We start from the raw sequence: 17,901 nt of genomic DNA, 5'->3' as shown, positions 1-17,901 counted from the left end.
AGCCTAATGGTTAAAGCGTTGGCTCGTCACGCCGAAGACGAAGACCCGGGTTCGAATCCCCACATGGGTACAATGTCTGAAGCCCATTTCTGGTGTCCCCCGCCGTGATGTTGCTGGAATATTGCTAAAAGCGGCGTAAAACCAATCTCAGTCAGTCAGTCAGTCAATTTATATATCAGAGATAAAAGGCTTGTGAGTCCCCTTTAAACCAGCAAAATAAAACATAGACGAGTCTGTAATATTCAATTGTATATTGAATAAACAAGATTACAATGAATGACAGAACATGTGTCTAATACAATACTATTGGATCACAAATCTAAAATATTGGGTCGCAAATCTAAAATATTAACTCACCAAAGTATTGATATTCCCAGTAAAAAACAGATGTACTGATCGAATATTGTTGACAGCTGTTGAAAGTTCACTGTAGACGAGGCCTCTTGAAATCGTAAATCCAAAGTAGTCCCTCCATCCATCTCAGCAACAACCCTTTATATACCTCTTATACAGTTCCAGAGAATTCTAGAAAAGGCCACGCCTCACAACTAGCATTTAGAACTTACTGGAATCCCACCCCCCTTCCACTGAAACAAAACAAACAAAGGGGAGGCAACTCCCGAGCCCACTCTCAAACGGTGAAAATACATAGCGTAAGTTCAAGGTGTGAGTTCAAATCCACATTCAGCGCTATAAACTTTTGTTACCCATAACAACTAAAGGTTAATAATCAATGTGACATTATATTTAATAACAAAAACACATCTTCATAACAATATTGTTTTCTTTTCCCTTGTAGATACGTCCAGTTCGATTCCTACTTCTACCCTAAAGGACCACAAGATGGCACTTTGACATGGGTTCCCATGGCCGAACTCTTTCCAAGTGGATTTCAGTAAGTGTTTAAGCCTGACTTAGCCAAGGCCTAAACGTTTTGTGTGGGCAAGATGGTGTTTGTCAGGAGAGACACAGACGCATCTCGGAGATTGAACAGTATATTTTACAAGTATGCCCCAAGCGGGGAATATATTAACAGTATTTTCGCGAGGGTACAGTTCTATAAAATATAAATGTAGGCATTCTCAGAACACACGAATACCAATGGTGCTTATTTTGGCATTTGTCGTGAAATAATACTACATGAGTTGATAATGATACGGAAGCGTACCGAAATATTTGTGGGCATCCAACTACGTTACGATCAAGTTTCAGGAAGGAGATGGTCTTGTCGACAGAACGTAACAATTGAAAATCTTCGAACATCCTGCAAAGGTTAACGCCGGACAGCCTGGTTCCCTGGGTCTGTTGCGCCTGCGCTAACGCTCCGACGGTTCGCGGTTCGACTCGCCACATGGGTATATGGTGTGAATCCCATTTCTGGTGTTCCCCGCAGTGATATTACTGGAACATTGTGGCGTAAAACTAAACTCATTCCTGCGAAGGTTTTGCACGTTCAAAATTACCTTGTGCAGAAAACATACAATGCACGATAAACATATTTGATACCACAAAAAAATGTTTCCAAACAGAAGATTTCGCTCTAAAGCCTGGAACTCGAGAAAAAGCGTCTGCCTTCGGTAGCTATATATTTTTTTTACATGGTCACGCAAAAACAACTATATGACCAACAAACATTCCCAAAACTGATAATGTATAACACTATAAAGGAGATACAAATGTTTTAAGTATTATTGACTACATCACGAAAATTACCGATCATGATCACGGAAGTTGCCGATCGTATCGCGAAAAGTGTACCGCAATATATCGTATTGTGAAGTTCGAATTGCAATATACCGGTTAACCGATATTATCGCCCACACCTAACTTCAGATGCATTTAGGATTAGATCAGTCGTAACCAATCGTCACAGCTGGATACAGTTGTCATTGCGCCCATGGAACAAGCACTGTCAGGAACTGCTGGAGAATCACAGAATGACTCTTTACCCAAAGACACCGCGTACCATGCAGTGATACATTCAGAGGACTGAACCTTTGTCTCTTGATCTGTCAAGAAAATTCAGATAAGTACATTGGCAAGGCCACAGTCGCTGCCTGGGTGAAAAAGACCATATAACTCACTTATATATGCTGTGGCTGAACATTAGCCTCCTGTGTATGGATCACTCAGGCCACAGGAGATAGAGGCTATATCTTCCTTTATTGCTACCTGGAAAACTGTATCTGTGGAGAAGATTATGCCGGCCAGTGGGCTCCTCTGATACTTTCACGTCTTTCTACCTTCGCGATGTGACGGAACATCTGCAGGGTCTCCATGAACGTGTATCAATTGTTTCTGCCTAAACCTCCTGGGGCAAAACAGACTGGGAATTGGACAAGCACAGACATCTTTCATTGCGTTACCTCTCAACTCAGAGCTGAGGCTGGTTGTCGTGAGCTGATGATCGTTCTTGCGTCTAGCGCCTCAAATGGTATATTGTGGTTTTCTGATCGGAGACTGTCCAGTCAGCGATAAAACCTGTATTCCTGTGAATATCTGTAGGACGTAAATGGTTAGGAAGTGACGTCATGTGACGTCATAGTGACGTCATTGTGGGATTCGGCAATCATGTGTTAGAGGGATGTACTCGTAAGCATTTTGGACATTCTCAACAGTGATAATAATAATAATACCTCTAACACTTGAGGATTAACCCACCCATCCATCCTCTAGTAATCTCTGGGTACCTTCCTTTTGGGGACTTCTTGAAACAGTTGTGAGGTTTCCCTCGCTTCACCAAGGGAGATAACTCTCACGGATCGCGTTTTGGGGACAACAAGGAAGAATAAGCTTCTTTGGATTTATGTTTATTCTTAATTTTCATTTTCAGAAAAGAGGCAATCAAGTGCTAGAGGAAGTTTTCAGTGAATTATTATCGTTGTTAGAGTGTAGCCAGAATATTTGCGCTAGTATTCCACACTGACCAATTGACATTCATACAGTGTATCATGATCATGTTAACTCACATGTCCTGTTGGCATGCGACGCCGAAACCCCGGTTCGAATACTTATCTGAATACAATGTATGAAGCCCCTTTCTGGTGTCTCACGCCGTGAAGTTGTGGGAATATTGCTAAAAGCGGCGTAAAATCATACTCACTCACGCACTGAATGGTGGGTTTTTTCAACCTTTTATATCTCTCCAAATGATCACGCTTTCTCAGTGCCACAGTTATATCAACACATAGTTTGCTATTATGAAAACAATGATCGGTATACATTCTAATGAAGGGTCTGTTTTCAGGCGCCCGTGGATACAAAGGAAAATTCTTATTATTGACTAAAATCATTGTACTCGCTCTGTGCCCAGTCTGAATACACTTTTATATCCCCAGGGCTGTGTAATTATTAATGTTCCTTGCTCATAACAGGATTGTGATACTGAGGATAGAATTATTCTATTTGTCGCAAAAAGCTATTTGTTTGTTCGAGTCGAACACATTCACACATACATTTTGTTTCGTTTCGTTGGTTTTTTTAATTTTCACCTAGGCTTTTTGAAATGTCTTCCGGGTAGAAATGCCCCATGAGACATAAAACAGCATATTTATCTGTACCTGGAGAATAGTTTCCGTCCACAGCAATCATCTTAATAAACCAAGAGAAACAACACAACTAATTACAACAAAACAATGACATCCATTCGCTAGTGCCATGCATTAGCACTTTGAACATTGAAAATGATGCATACAATCCAAGTCAAAGAAACAATCCCAGGTGTGTTACAGGTGTGTGAAACAGGCGTGTTACTGGTGACGGCAATCGCCCTAAAAGCCTTAAACACGAAAGCGAATTTAGAAAAAAGACAAAGGTAGTTGGCAAAGAGCTGTTCTTGAAAAGAATCGTTAATGTATCCAGAACATTCATTTTTCTTTTCCAGATGTAATTATTTATGTTGTCAACAATAATACAATGCGGTTCGTGATGTATTCAGTACATGTGCGTTCTCTAATGTATTACATAACAACCAAATAGATGATCCTTTAGATATCTGTTCAAGCAATACTATTGGTTTGGTGTTTGCATTGTTTCTATTTCTGCTTAAGTTCCCTTGATCAGCGGAGCAAGCAGTGCCGGTGAAGTCTGTACGTAAAGAATCCTTGTACGGGCCCTCAAGAACTCATTGTAAACTAGTCCGACTGACTGAATTCGGTTTTACGCCGCTATTAGCAATTTTCCAGCAACATCACGGCGGGGGACACCAGAAATGGGCTTCACACATTGTGCCCATGTGGGGATTCGAACCCGGGTCTTCGGCGTGACGAGCCAACGCTTTAACCACTAGGCTACCCCACCGCCCGTAAACTAGTCCGTATTCTTCCAACTGTTAGTAAGCTGCCCTTGAAGACCTAGATATTAGTAACATATAGTAGTATATTGATAATATACAAATTTTGTTGGTACCTCTCCAGAGGCGTCATACTTGTATTTAGTTGAAGAATTCCATGGTTCAAAGTTATATGTTACATGGATATTTAATGATTGTTATACCATGTTCAGGGGATATCTGGACAATCGGAATGAAAGTAGACACTGTAAAATGTGTAACTAACAGTTAATAGAAGACTAGTTCTAGTGTTTTTACATATGCCAGTTTTATCAAAGTCTACGTCAAAGTCTACGTAAATTTCGTTTTGTTTACATCCGGCATTGTCTGCTTGATTTCGCTCGTAAATAAATCAAAGTATATATTTACAAATATCTCGTTGGAATATTTTCCATATTCAACAACCACTCGTTTTGTAATCTCTATATATCCGGTATGTCTTTATCGTTAGAATCAGCCAGAACAGGACATAAACCTAGTTTTTGTTTTAAATTTGATGTAATCCCTCTGTTAAAGTACCTTTATAATTAGCGCAATATCGCGTCGTTTCCGCTTCGTGTGCATCCTCGATAATCTCCAGGGTATACGTTACCACCACTCTCCACTATACCCTGGACGCATATACGGCTTGGCCCCATAATTATATTACCTCCCTTTGCTTGCTCCGCATTCTCAAAGTAGCCAATCAGCTAAGCCGCCGTTACATCCGAGCTTGCCAGTGTCAACAAAGATAGCGCCGCAGTCGTGAAGGTTTGTTCGGAGTGCCACTCAGATTTTTGAGAAAATAATACAGACAAATTGACAGATCTGAAACTTTAAAAAAATATATGAAAGAACTCCTTCTACCTCTTTCAGAGTACCTCTGCATCAATTGTGTTGCCAAGTTTAAACGGTTAGATAATTTAAGAAGCGAAAGTGAGTTGTGATTGGTTCGCTCAACTTCCCAGCGTAGACACCTGATTGGATAAAAAGCCGACCAAGGGAGGTAATATAATTATGGAACCAAGCCGTGGATGCATCCAGGGTATTGTGGAGAGTGATCGTAACGTATACCCTGGAGATTATCGAGGATGCTTCGTGTGCAGCATTTCAGTTATATCATATCGTGCCCGCTGAATGTGGAAGGAAAGCCTGGTGTGATGCATGTCGCGACCCTGGATTCGAACCCAACATGATACAATATACCTTGTGTTTCAGGTCCCTCTACGACAAGACAGGCTGGCCTGTTGGAGCGCATAATCGATACTGGTGAGAAGACAGTCGAGGGAGGCGTGGGAAGCGATATTGTTGGGGAAGTATAGAAACAGATGCATACTCTTGAAACCACTTTCATCGTGTAGACGTCATTTGTGAGGGGCTGTTTTCTTCTATAGCACCCACGAGCATCATGGCATAAACAGATAACTGTCCCTTTAACAGGAGAAGGCGATAGAATAAAGGACTTCACGGTATGCTTGGTAGACCGTGAAGTAATGACACTTTCCAGTAAAGCGTTACAATGGTTTGAAATGAAGGTTGTTCGGGGATACTTAATCCACCTCAATGATAGAACAAACTCAAATTTGAAATTACATACAGGGCTAAATTCCCAAACCCCTAAAAAGAAAACGCATAACAATAATTGCGTAGATCGATGCTCATGCTGCTGATCATTGGATTGTCTGGTCCAGATTCGATTATTTACAAACCGCCGCCATTTAGCTGGAATATTGCTGAGTGTGACGTTAAAACTCAAACAAACAACTATGCGTCAGGTTCATAACGAAAGCGCCAACATGCACATGTCATATGTGTTACTGAATGGGGGTATATTTTAATCATCATCATAATTGAAATCATTCGATGTTTTTTGATTAATGATGTCCACTGACAGGTCATCAAAGACAACCTATGCGAGACAGAACGGTGGCCAGTTTGATTTTATTGTTGAAGAGGCAACGTCTAAAGCCATTCCTATTGACCAGGTGATTTCCAAATATGGATACCAAATGTTTTATGACAATAATAATAACGGTGCTTTTCTGTGGCGCTATTTCCAAGCATAAGGATGCTCAAAGTGCATAATCTGATTATTATTACCCAAGCTGCCTGTGAGGCGCCAGAAGGTTAATAGTCATATGACTTATTCCTCCGGGTACCCATTTTCTGCTGGATTTTTAACAAACTCACTTGCCTAAGGTGAAACCACATATATCACATGTGCTTCGTTGTGGGGCAGGACTGAAGTCCTAGAAACTCTCCGGAGTCAAGCTGCCAAACACGGTCACCCATCCAAGAACTATCCGCGCTTAACTTCAACTGATTTGTGAGCACAGGACCACTCACCATCTACCAACTTCTACAATGATTGTTATTCTAAATGTCACATATTATTTCCACAGTGTTAATGAAATTATGTTTGTTTTTTTTCCATTTGATAGGCTTTTTGGGACTATTTATTTGAGACGTCGCGAGAATGGGGACTGACTCTTTACGAACAGGTACGTTTATTATCAACCCTCCGTATCAGAGAGTTTAATCATGGGAAATGTGTTCTTTCGTTGATTATGTTCATTTTACTGGTTTTCAATTTGACTGAAGTTTGAAACCATATTTTTTAGAGTGAAATTTAGACAAATTCAAACTATGACAATCTATTTTTGTGTTGTATACGTTGTAACTAAAACTTTTAAATTCCGCTTTGAAGAGTGTGAGAGAGAGTATGGTTTTACACTGCATCTAGCAATATTCAAGCAATATCACGGCGGGGGGACACCAGAAACAGGCTTCACACCTTTTATACGTATGTGGAATCGAACCCGTGTCTTCGGCGTGAAGCGGACGGGATATCCCACCGTGCCCCGCTTTAAAGATGGACGTGAGATTAAAGGGGAGGTTGAAGGGAGACCATATTTCAATTTCGTAATGATACACATTGAAAAGTGATTTTATCATCATCTCTAACCATCACCATCACCATCAGCATCGTTATCGTCATCATTTTCATCGTCGTCATCATCATCACCAGCATCGTCACTATCGTCGTCATCATTGTCGTAAGCATCACCATAATCATCTTTATCATCAATCAGCATTTGTCGCTGATACGAGCACCGACCTGACAATTGACACGTATTAGCATGTATGGGTGCCTGCCTGCAATGCACGTGCACTAGCCTACATCTGCTCTTCCTTTCACAAACCAAATGGGTTTGCTCATTGCCGTGCACCGCGTTCTCTGCGCCGGTCCAACTTATCCTTGTTTGCCAGTAGTATTCTTCAACTACAACAAACAGCTCGTTCATGCTTGGGTATGATAGGATCTGATGTGTGCTATGAATATATTTTTGTACAGAAGCGTTTAAGTGTTTGATGCTTGATGTGTTTGGAAATGAAGGACTGGCTGAACGTGGAGTTCAATGAGATGAACATCACCCTGTCTGACGTCAGTCTTGGACGGACGTGGCTCATGCAGATGGGAAGGGGGGCCCGGAATCATGACATCACCATCCAGTACTGCATGTCCAACCCTAGACACGCCATGTAGAGTCTGGAGATACCGGTCGTCACACAGTGACATCTCTATACAGTACTGCATGTCCAACCCTGGCACGCCATGCAGAGTCTGGAGAGTCGTCACACAGTCAGACATCTCTATACAGTGCATGAGGTCAGAGTCTGAGATCCCGGTCGTCACACAGGTGAGTCAGACATCTCTATACAGTACTGCATGTCCAACCCCAGACACGCCATGCAGAGTCACCAGTCGTCACACAGGTGAGTCTGGTAGGTCAGACATCTCTATACAGTACTGCATGTCCAACATGTCCAACCCCAGACACGCCATGCAGAGTCTGGAGATACCGGTCGTCACACAGGTAGGTCAGACATCTCTATACAGTACTGCATGTCCAGGCAGAATGAGTTTAGTTGCCAAAGCTTTGACAGCAAAATCACAAAATCCGGAATACCACATGTCAATATTTGGAATGTTAAACACAACGATGGTTTCAGCTCATGCTACCAGTTGAGCTCAACACACCATATGTTGTCTGTCTAATCTCTCAGGCCAGAGTCAGCGGCGACTACCGGGCAGGGGCAGATAACTGGAAAATTGGAATATCGTCAATTTTCGCAGACGCCATGGGTATAGCTCCATTCAAGGACACCTTCTGGTCGACGGAGCATCAGCCTGGGAACCCAAAATATCCGGGTAACTGTTTGTGAGATTCTCTGCTATTGGTTGATGGTTCTATCTAAATAAGCCCACAAAAATCAGTACTCCTAGATGACTCCTCTTTTGGAATATCTGAAAACCGTCATTTAAACTTGCAGTGTAATACCATCATACCGTTGGACCCGAGTTGGAAGTGATAACAAGCAACACGTTTTCCTTAACATTATCGGGTGGTTAGACTTGACTGATGCTTGTCATAGTAACCCAGTTGCGTAGATCGATGTTCATGATGTCAGCCACTGGATTGTCTGGTCCAGACGGAAAGTCTGTAAGTCTGTAAGTCAGCTTGCTGACGGGGTTAACCTCTTTGGTCATGTGGACAAGGGGTCCGACTTCGGATGAGAAGGTCCGTGGTTCGAATCCCAGCACGGGACGCGGATGCTTCATGAACATCAACCTGTATATTGGAGGTGACAAAGTTGACAGCTGTATTTGATTGACCAAGAACTGAACACAATATTTTCGTGGAGTTCCCATGATCGTATGTACACTGAGATCTAAGACCCCTTTGCACAACTGAGTGAGTGAGTGAGTTTAGTTTTACGCCGCACTCAGCAATATTCCAGCTATATGGCGGCGGTCTGTAAATAATCGAGTCTGGACCAGACAATCCAGTGATCAACAGCATGATCATCGATCTGCGCAATTGGGAACCGATGACATGTGTCAACCAAGTCAGCGAAACTGACCACCCGATCCCGTTAGTCGCCTCTTACCACAAGCATAGTCGCCTTTTATGGCAAGCACATGGGTTGCTGAAGACCTATTCTACCCCGGATCTTCACGGGTCTTGCACAACTGTCACATATTAATGACAAAGAATATATCAAGTCAAAATAAGAAATATAGTTAGAAATTTGTTACTGAATCGTGGCCTTCACATTCCTTGATGGAAATGGCCTCCAAATGCCTACCATAAATATTTTTGAAAGCTTAACTAAGACGCTAAATTAAGTGAGTGAGTATGGTTTTACGCCGCTTTTAGCAATATACCAGCAATATCACGGCGGGGGACACCAGAAATGGGGTTCACATATTGAACCCATTTGAGGAATCGAACCGGGTCTTCAGCGTGACGAGCGATTGATTTAACCTCTAAGCTACCCCACCGCCTCTAGATTCTGTAAATAGGTGTAGGACATTTAGTTAAACTGGTAAGTAAAAGCTATGTTTCACTTTCCCAGATCTAACGGAACCCCACAGCGAACTGCAGGTGATCGTCTCCACCCTCAGCACTGGGCCTGTCGCCCCAGGAGACATCGTCAACGGCACAAACGTCACCCTCCTCATGACGTAAGTCAACAGCAAAGAAGTATAATGTCGATTTGTTGCAGAAACAGATTCAGCTGTGCGTAAAAGGCAACATGGTGTTGAAACGTGTATAAATGGATGTCTGAAAATCAGTTATGACACCAGGGGCCCGGTCCATAAGGCGTTCGTAACGTTACGACCTGTCGTGACTCCATAGTTTATCATAGGCTTACGAATGTCGTAGCGCTACGAACGCTCGGGACGCAGGTGTTCATAGAAAACAGGTCCTATCCTACAGGTGGCTCCCCCATCTCAAGATTTGCATAAAAGACGTCGTTCTGGCGTCGTACAGAAACGTCACTTCCATAAGACGGTGGCCTGTGAACAAACACTTGACAAGACAATCAAGTCATGGATCAGAGCCCGGTGACCATCTCCCCGAGGCAAGGGAGGTAACTGACCACCAGCGTATGTTCTGGGGTTCTTGAAACTAAAACTGATGTGTATATTTCCCTGATTATATTAGGCCGTGATTCAGCCAGGATGGTGTTGGTTACGTCGTTCCCTCATTCTGTTTCAGATGCTGCAACATGAACGGTTTGATTCTGCAGCCATCAAAACCAGCCATGGCCATTGACAGTCAAATGTGGCAGGTCGATTATCTCTCATTTTTATCTGATCGAAACATAAAACGCTAATTGTTACAAATAACAATGCTATGTTATGCCTACACATACAGTCTATCTTGATTATAGCGCCTTCATTTGTCCAGGACAATTTATGGTATCATAGGGTGGCATTTTAACCAGGGAAGGGGCGGTGGGGTAGCTTAGCGGTTAAAGCGTTTGCTCGTCATGCCGAAGACCCGGCTTCTATTCCCCATATGGGTATTATGTGTGAAGTCATGTTTGTTGTCCCCATTCGTAATTTTGCTGGTATATTGTTAAACCCGCTTAAAACAACAGGGAAGCCAAATCTGTCGGTTATAACCATCTCATACATCAAAACCCCATGATATGGATGATTCTTGGTGATACGTGAAAAATTGGGTAGTCTACACAGTAAACAATGTGTTTTATCAAATATTTTGAGTTATTCCAATCAGGCATAAAGCACTGTCAGAGAGGAAACACTTATACATATGTTTTAAATATTGATGGAAAGTGATTATGATGATTTTTTTAAATGACTGTTGAAGGAACTGTTAAATGAAATGGAAAACTCTCGTTTTCAGCAAGCCTTCCAAGATGGTTCTGGTCCGAATGGAGAAATCTATACCACGTATTCCAGAATCGGAGACTTTGTCTTCGAATTATCATGGCCTCTGCCATGGAAGCAGACTTTGCGTTAACACCGAGTGCGGCCGGATTCGACTTCGTGAGTTTCCGGAATTCCTTTTAACGATTTTTATGTATTTGTCCCCATTCTCCCTCTCCGCAACCCCAAAGAAGATTTGTCCCGAAATCACACGAGTGGGGCACAAACAGGCTTGTAAAATGCTTAAATATTATCAAATACATTCCCCGTTTAATAGATCTCTGGCTTACGGGTTATTGTAGCTCAAGCTCTGAAGGTTTGTCATGGGACTATCGGAGCGCTGTGGTTACTAAACTGCCCTTGGCTGCGGTGGGGGTCTGCCTTCCTACATGGTATAAAGTCATTCAGGATACATATAGTTCGAATCGCTCAATCGATTTCTCGAGGCTGACGGAATGGTTCTGCGTTCGATTAAGATTTCATTCCAGGCATCAGTAAGCTGTCACAACGTTTTATTGTAGACAGGTAGAGGGCATTTCAATATTTGATGCATCAGTGACACAAATGATGTACGATGCAATTCCCAATTTTGACTTGTGCCATACGTTCCCGAACGTTTTTAGGTGAACAGTTGACAAGCGTGTGCATCACTGGATTGTCTGGTTCAGATTCGATTGTTTGCATACCACGTCGTACTGTTGTAATACTGCTGAATGCGGCGTCAAACGAAATCATGATGTAGTCAAAATTGTAAATAGACTTTGCTTTTAGCAGAGATTTCTTCTGAAAGTCAAAAGGACTCTCTCATGTCTGTTTGTCGTTTGTATTTACCTCAAAGAATCGAATAGTCTGCTGGTTGTCAGTTTTCCTCGAAACTTACCACCAACTTAGTAGTTTACTGAAAATACTACCCTTTAAATGAGAACTTCTGGAATACCGGCATTAGGAAATGAGACATCTATTGTTGACGTTGTGGGAAAGTGATGAATGCAATTATTACTGAATGGCAAAACACCCCTTCAGTAATCGAAACTTGTATTTCCACCACAGGCGCCTGACGCCTATATCATAAATATTTTTGGTTTTCTTTTCAGTTTAACGCGTCACTGGTATTTCCCCGCTCAGTTGATAAGAAGACGTCCGTTACGGCCTTTACTCCATCGTCACCGCTCTCCATCAGCAAGAGCTGTAGCCGCAGCGGTCCCTGCCTCTATTACACAAGCCCTGTGTTTTATCAGGGGTAGGTCATCGACTTCTTTATGAATTTGATCTAAACGTACTACAACGTAGGGATGGCCTAAAAGTCGGGCCAAGAAAAGTCGGCCCGGACGGGCCACCGGGTAATACTAAAATGGATTGCAGAATATTAAAAACGAAACCTTCACATTTGGGTCGATACACTTCCTGTCTTCACAAATGCATAGTTTGAAAATGTATAGTTAATGGTGAAAAACCCAGACAACAACAATGACTTCATACCGAGATTCCCGTAGAAAAGACACCGCCTTGTTGTTATGTGTTGCTTACTTCTCTTAGCGGTCCTGGCCAGGAAGTGACAGTGTTTTGACTGCTTTTCTTTCCTTAACTAAGATATTGGGGTTCCCTAATTAACTTTTATTGTCTCAGGCTGAATCAGCACAGGATGTTTATGTTAAAGAGACGTGGATATCGGCGAGTGTCAATGGGCAAATATGACATGATTATGTATATTAAAAGAAATATTTGAAATCACAAAATTTTGTAATATGTAATAAAGGATCAAACAAAGTATGCATTCACAAAACAAAAATTCTTATGTGTTTTCACTGTAAACAATACCGGCGCGTATGCATATGCTTATATTTACTAATACACATGAAACACAAAATGGTATTATATCTACCTAAATATCACTTCATAAAGTAAAGTAAAAGTGAAGCCCCTTTCTCTCTCCATTCCCAACGATTTAGGAAAATAAAGTCCTCGGAAAACAAAATCCGCAATCTGTTTAGCCTCTGTTCGGCCCCACTTGGCCCGTGCTGTCAAAAACAACAACCAAACCTCACACGTGTATCTTGAAATGTGTTTATATCCATAGATTAGTAATATATCTACCTACATATCACTTCACAGAGTCTCAAAGCGTAGTATTTGAAGCAAAAACGTTGCTGAAAGTGAAGCTCTCTTTTCTACATATTCTCAACAAACAGTATCACAAGCGTTCGGTACGCCATGGCCCGGGCTCTCAAAACAACTTAAACCCCACGCATGTATCCTGATTTCTGTCTATATCTCTAGAATAGAGTTGTATCTACCTAAGTACGTCTTTATAGAGTCTCAAAGCGTAGTATTTGAAGCAAACACGTTGCTTAAAGTGAAGCCCTATTTTCTATACATTCTCAACAACCACACAGTATCACAGCTTTCGGTCCGGCTTGGCCCGGGCTCAAATTAATATTTCAATTCATTATTATGGGATTAGAACTATTCCAACAATATCACGGCGGGGACACCTGAAATGGGCTTTAAACATTGTACCCACGTGGAGAATCAAACCCACGTTCGGCGTGACGAGCGAACGCTTTAACCACTAGGCTACCCCAACGCCCTTTATGTATTATCAGCAAAAGGATTAGTTTATCGTAGTAGAAAGGAGACTGAATAAGTTGGACAATCAAGAACGAATTTCTCTTTCATCTGCAGCTCCAAGAAAGTCGTGATATACGGCGAGGAGAGCAAGGTAGTACCCGTGTCCCCAAAACGGGTTGTCCAGATAGATGTGTCGGATGACATCGTTGTTACAGTCAGAGGGCACAGCGAGAACAAGTGGTCTTTGTCTTCCTGGAAAACCAAACCTACATCCGGGTCATCTGTATCATTGGTAGTTCCGGTTCCGCCGATATCAGTTTCAACAATCAACAGTGTTCCACAAACTGATATATCTGAACATGTCACTCTGCATTTCACTTTACAGGTGTTTGTATGGTACGGTTGACTAAATACTAACGTTATTTTTCTATTTTATCTGGTGCAACAATAAAATGGACAGCAGAATTATGAATGCGACAATATGTTTTGCGTTATTTATGATCGTACTTTCAAGTTATCAAAATTCACATAGATTGAGCATGGCTTACCAAACATTAAGCAATATCACGGCGGGGTACACATGAAATGGTCTTCACTGTGCCCGTGTGGGGAATCAAACCCGGGTCTTCGGCGTGACGAGCGAATGCTTTGACTACCTTCCACCCTACCTGTTGTTTCGTATGTCAAGATGGAGGATGAGGTTTCTAATGTTAGTTAATGTTTTGTTGTTGTTATTTTCAACGCCGCAATATTCCAAACCATATAGGGTGAGGTCTGTATACAATCGAGTGTCAACTAGACAATCCAGTGATCAACAGCATGCGCATCGAACAGATGACTAATTGGGAAACGATGACATGTGTCAACCAAGTCAGTGAAGCCTGACCACAGAGGTCTCTTCTCACAAGAATCGAACCCCGGGTCTTTGGCGTGACGAGCGAACGCTTTCACCACAAGACGGCCCTCACTATGTGGAGCTTGTATGTAACTGTTAAGGTTTGTTGTTCCAACAAATGCAGCACTGTTTTGAGCAGCCAGGCGCCATATTAATCTCAAAGCGATGTTTGTGTCTTTGTCAGTTGGATATACAGAGAATCTCTCTCAAGTGTCTACTGATGTCAATTATATCAACACGAGTTGATAAAGTTACAAATATCCGAGGCTTGCCGAGGATATTTTTACCTTTATCAACGAGTGTTGATATAATTGATATCAGAAGACACGAGGGTGAGATTCTATTTATAATCAAAAATCATTCTTTGTGTAGTTTCCAATGAAAAATGCACATCTCTCAACATTGTACTACCATTAGACTTGCAGTTCAGCGATGTCATATCATTGTCAGGGCATTGTACAAAATCTACTGTCAAAACGATATCTCCTAGGAGATATCATATGATCTCAAACAAGCGAAATCTTCTGTGGAACACAGTTTTGGATGATAAAATTAAATCCTTAATTAGTACATTTATATTCTTTCTCTTCTTTTTGTCATGCCAAGACGATCAAACGCAAGTCTTACTGCTTTAGGCAAAAGCGAAGGCAAATCGGTTACTGTCTTCTGTTGGTCTATAATAAATTGACTGAGAGCAGGGAGGTTGACACAACACCTGGAGTGTTTGATTTTGTGCAACTTTCTCATTGACCTTTTAGTTGTAGGTGCAATCAATAATTGATCGTATAGCCTCTGTTTGCACGATATACAGGAAGGAAAACCGTGTAGAAAAGAGCCATGTTATGTCAACATCATGAAAATAATAGATCATGGCATTTCTCTGTTTAATGAGTGAGTGAATTTAGCAATATAACGGCGGGGGACACCAGAAATGGGCTTAACATAATGTACCCATGCGGGGAATCGAACCCGGGTCATCGGCGTGACGATCGAACGCTTTAACCACTAGGCTACCCCACCGCCCCCTCTGTTTAACGAATCTTGGCGAAAAGTACTCTTCCAAGGGAGCTGAAAATATAACTGGAATTCACACTGATTCGCTGACCGAATCAACGTGGGTAATGTTTCCTGATATTAGGACAACAGGTGATCGCTGTTCGAACCCCTGGACCAGTCATACCAAAAATGATATGACACTCTTATTTCACACTTGCAGTTCATAAACGGTTAGTTTTTGTGTTGTTATCCAATGAGCAGTGAGTGAGTGAGTGAATGAAGCGCGTGTCTGTAATATTCCAACCATATGTAATCTAAAGTAAACAAATCATAAGTTAAAAGTAAATTTGTAGAATGGCTTATAATTATATTTGCAAATATACTGAGGGTAACAAAAAAGGAAACACATTAAAGCACATGTGTTCCTGTTTTTTCCCTTCCAAGTTTATTCTCATTCTTTCAATAGATAATGTAAAGATATAAAAGTAAAGGAAGTTTTGTTATTTGATTCCTTCAGTATATACATTGTACGTTTACTGTAAATGTTGTATTGAAAGTTTGGTATAATACTATATGTCGGGTTATACTTTAATGTCACCCCATTTTGACCTTTAATGAAGCTGAAACAGTGTTTAATTCAATCTTGTCACGGTTTAAGCGGAGGTTTGTGACTTTGTTTAGATACAAAACAGATTGAAACGTGATAATGTCATCTTCGATCTGTGTAGCCAGATCAATACATTACATCAGGAACGTTTACCAGAAACATTTACTCTGATGATACTGCATTCAAATAGCTGCAAGGACGGATACTGTTGTAACGATTTCTCCAACTGGTCGGTTCGACTTTATGGGACGCTCAAAGAAGGAAGATCAGATTTGCACTAGGGATGTTTGTCTATGGCCTTTGATGTCATGTGACTTAGTGTAGCTGATCACGTGGTGCCTTGTTCTCACAGACTGGTTATCGGCTGATATGTCTTCATGTATGGTCTATTCTTTTCGATGAATACGTTTGGCCAATACCTGTAGTGAGTGAGTGTGTATTTACGACGATTTCAGCAATATTCCAGCAATATTCCAGCACAATTTCAGCAATATTCCAGCAATATTCCAGCAGTATTCCAGCACTATTTTAGCAATATTCCAGCAATATTTCAGCGATATTTCAACAATATTTCAGCAATATTCCAGCATCATTTAATCACTATTCCAGCAATATTTCAGCACTATTTCAGCAATAATCCAGCAATATTTCAGCAATATTTCAGCACTATTTCAGCAATATTCCAGCAATATTCCAACACTATTTCATCATTATTCCAGCAATATTCCAGCAATATTTCAGCAATATTCCAGCAATATTCCAACACAATTTCAGCAATATTCCAGCAATATTCAGCAATATTCCAGCAATATTTCAGCAATATTCCAGCACTATTTCATCACTATTTCATCACTATTCCAGCAATATTCCAGCAATATTTCAGCAATATTCCAGCAATTTCACAGCGGGGGACACTAGAAATCGGCTTCACACATAGTACCCCTGTGGGGAATCAGACCCAGGTCTTTGGCGTGACGAGCAAACGCTTTAACCACAAGACTACCCCACCGCTCCCGATACCTGTAAAAAGGTATGTTTGAACGGCTGACATCGTGAAGCAGGGGCAGCAAAGGCATGTATTATAAACACAGTAAAAGATCCAAATGAAACACAAAGGAGCATACAAATAAATGGTTCGATAACTAAATGTGCACAACTTATTTTTTAAGTCTTTTCATGTGAGATAAAACACGTTGATGGAATATAGTGTAAACCGTGAGATGTTGGACGCTTTGAAAATGAAATTAGTTGTGTGGTAAACACTCATGTATACGTTTTTTTAAGAAATCAATCTACTGTATAAGACGCACCAGAGTCTGTTTTATACGTAATAAGTGGATTCGGGCGGCCAGTGGGCTTGTCGTCTTGGACGTGTACATTCGCGACCAGTTTAATAGCGACCGCGCGCCTCCCACCGCCATGTTTGCGACTGGGTTTCGTCTAAGGTGAAACGTTCATAGCTAAAGAATTATGAACTTGTGGGACTACTTTCGCACAATGATTCACGTACATCCCTATAAGACATATCGAACTTGATTTGATATTCGGTATGGTTGAACATAATTAGTTGTATCTTGAGTTTATTTTTTGGAGAGCTGTCAAGGTCAAGGGAACGAATGTCATGAGCTGAAATAAAAATATATCTTCCCACCCAGGCTATTTCAAGGCTTCTTTCTTTGATCTGTATTCATCGAATTTCCGTTCATTTGTTATGTAATATTGGAGTGCTTGCTTGTTTTACCTAAGCAAATAGAACGTGCATGAAGTGTTAAGAAAGTTAA

The 17,901-nt window shown here is 41.3% G+C and overlaps 1 protein-coding gene across 6 annotated transcripts in view; it reads left to right on the top strand.

Moving 5' to 3' along the window:
- The window catches only part of LOC124257216, a 30,032-nt gene extending 15,933 nt beyond the window's left edge, over positions 1-14,099 (top strand). For all 6 annotated transcript variants that reach the window (XM_046691252.1, XM_046691248.1, XM_046691245.1 and 3 more), the window contains exons 8-19: positions 800-895; positions 5,528-5,578; positions 6,204-6,294; positions 6,751-6,810; positions 7,707-7,829; positions 8,134-8,187; positions 8,378-8,522; positions 9,731-9,839; positions 10,378-10,450; positions 11,032-11,174; positions 12,149-12,294; positions 13,737-14,099. In XM_046691252.1, coding sequence (XP_046547208.1) covers positions 800-895; positions 5,528-5,578; positions 6,204-6,294; positions 6,751-6,810; positions 7,707-7,829; positions 8,134-8,187; positions 8,378-8,522; positions 9,731-9,839; positions 10,378-10,450; positions 11,032-11,148 — 919 coding nt within the window. In that variant the 3' untranslated portion in view covers positions 11,149-11,174; positions 12,149-12,294; positions 13,737-14,099. The remainder of the gene's footprint in view (positions 1-799; positions 896-5,527; positions 5,579-6,203; positions 6,295-6,750; positions 6,811-7,706; positions 7,830-8,133; positions 8,188-8,377; positions 8,523-9,730; positions 9,840-10,377; positions 10,451-11,031; positions 11,175-12,148; positions 12,295-13,736) is intronic.
- Positions 14,100-17,901: the final 3,802 nt, after the last annotated feature.

The sequence above is a fragment of the Haliotis rubra genome, unplaced genomic scaffold (assembly GCF_003918875.1).
Source record: "Haliotis rubra isolate DU_JTF1 unplaced genomic scaffold, ASM391887v1 Scf117, whole genome shotgun sequence".
Classification (NCBI taxonomy): domain Eukaryota; kingdom Metazoa; phylum Mollusca; class Gastropoda; order Lepetellida; family Haliotidae; genus Haliotis; species Haliotis rubra.
Note: the sequence above shows the minus strand (reverse complement) of the source record. Positions and strands in the feature narration are given on the sequence as shown.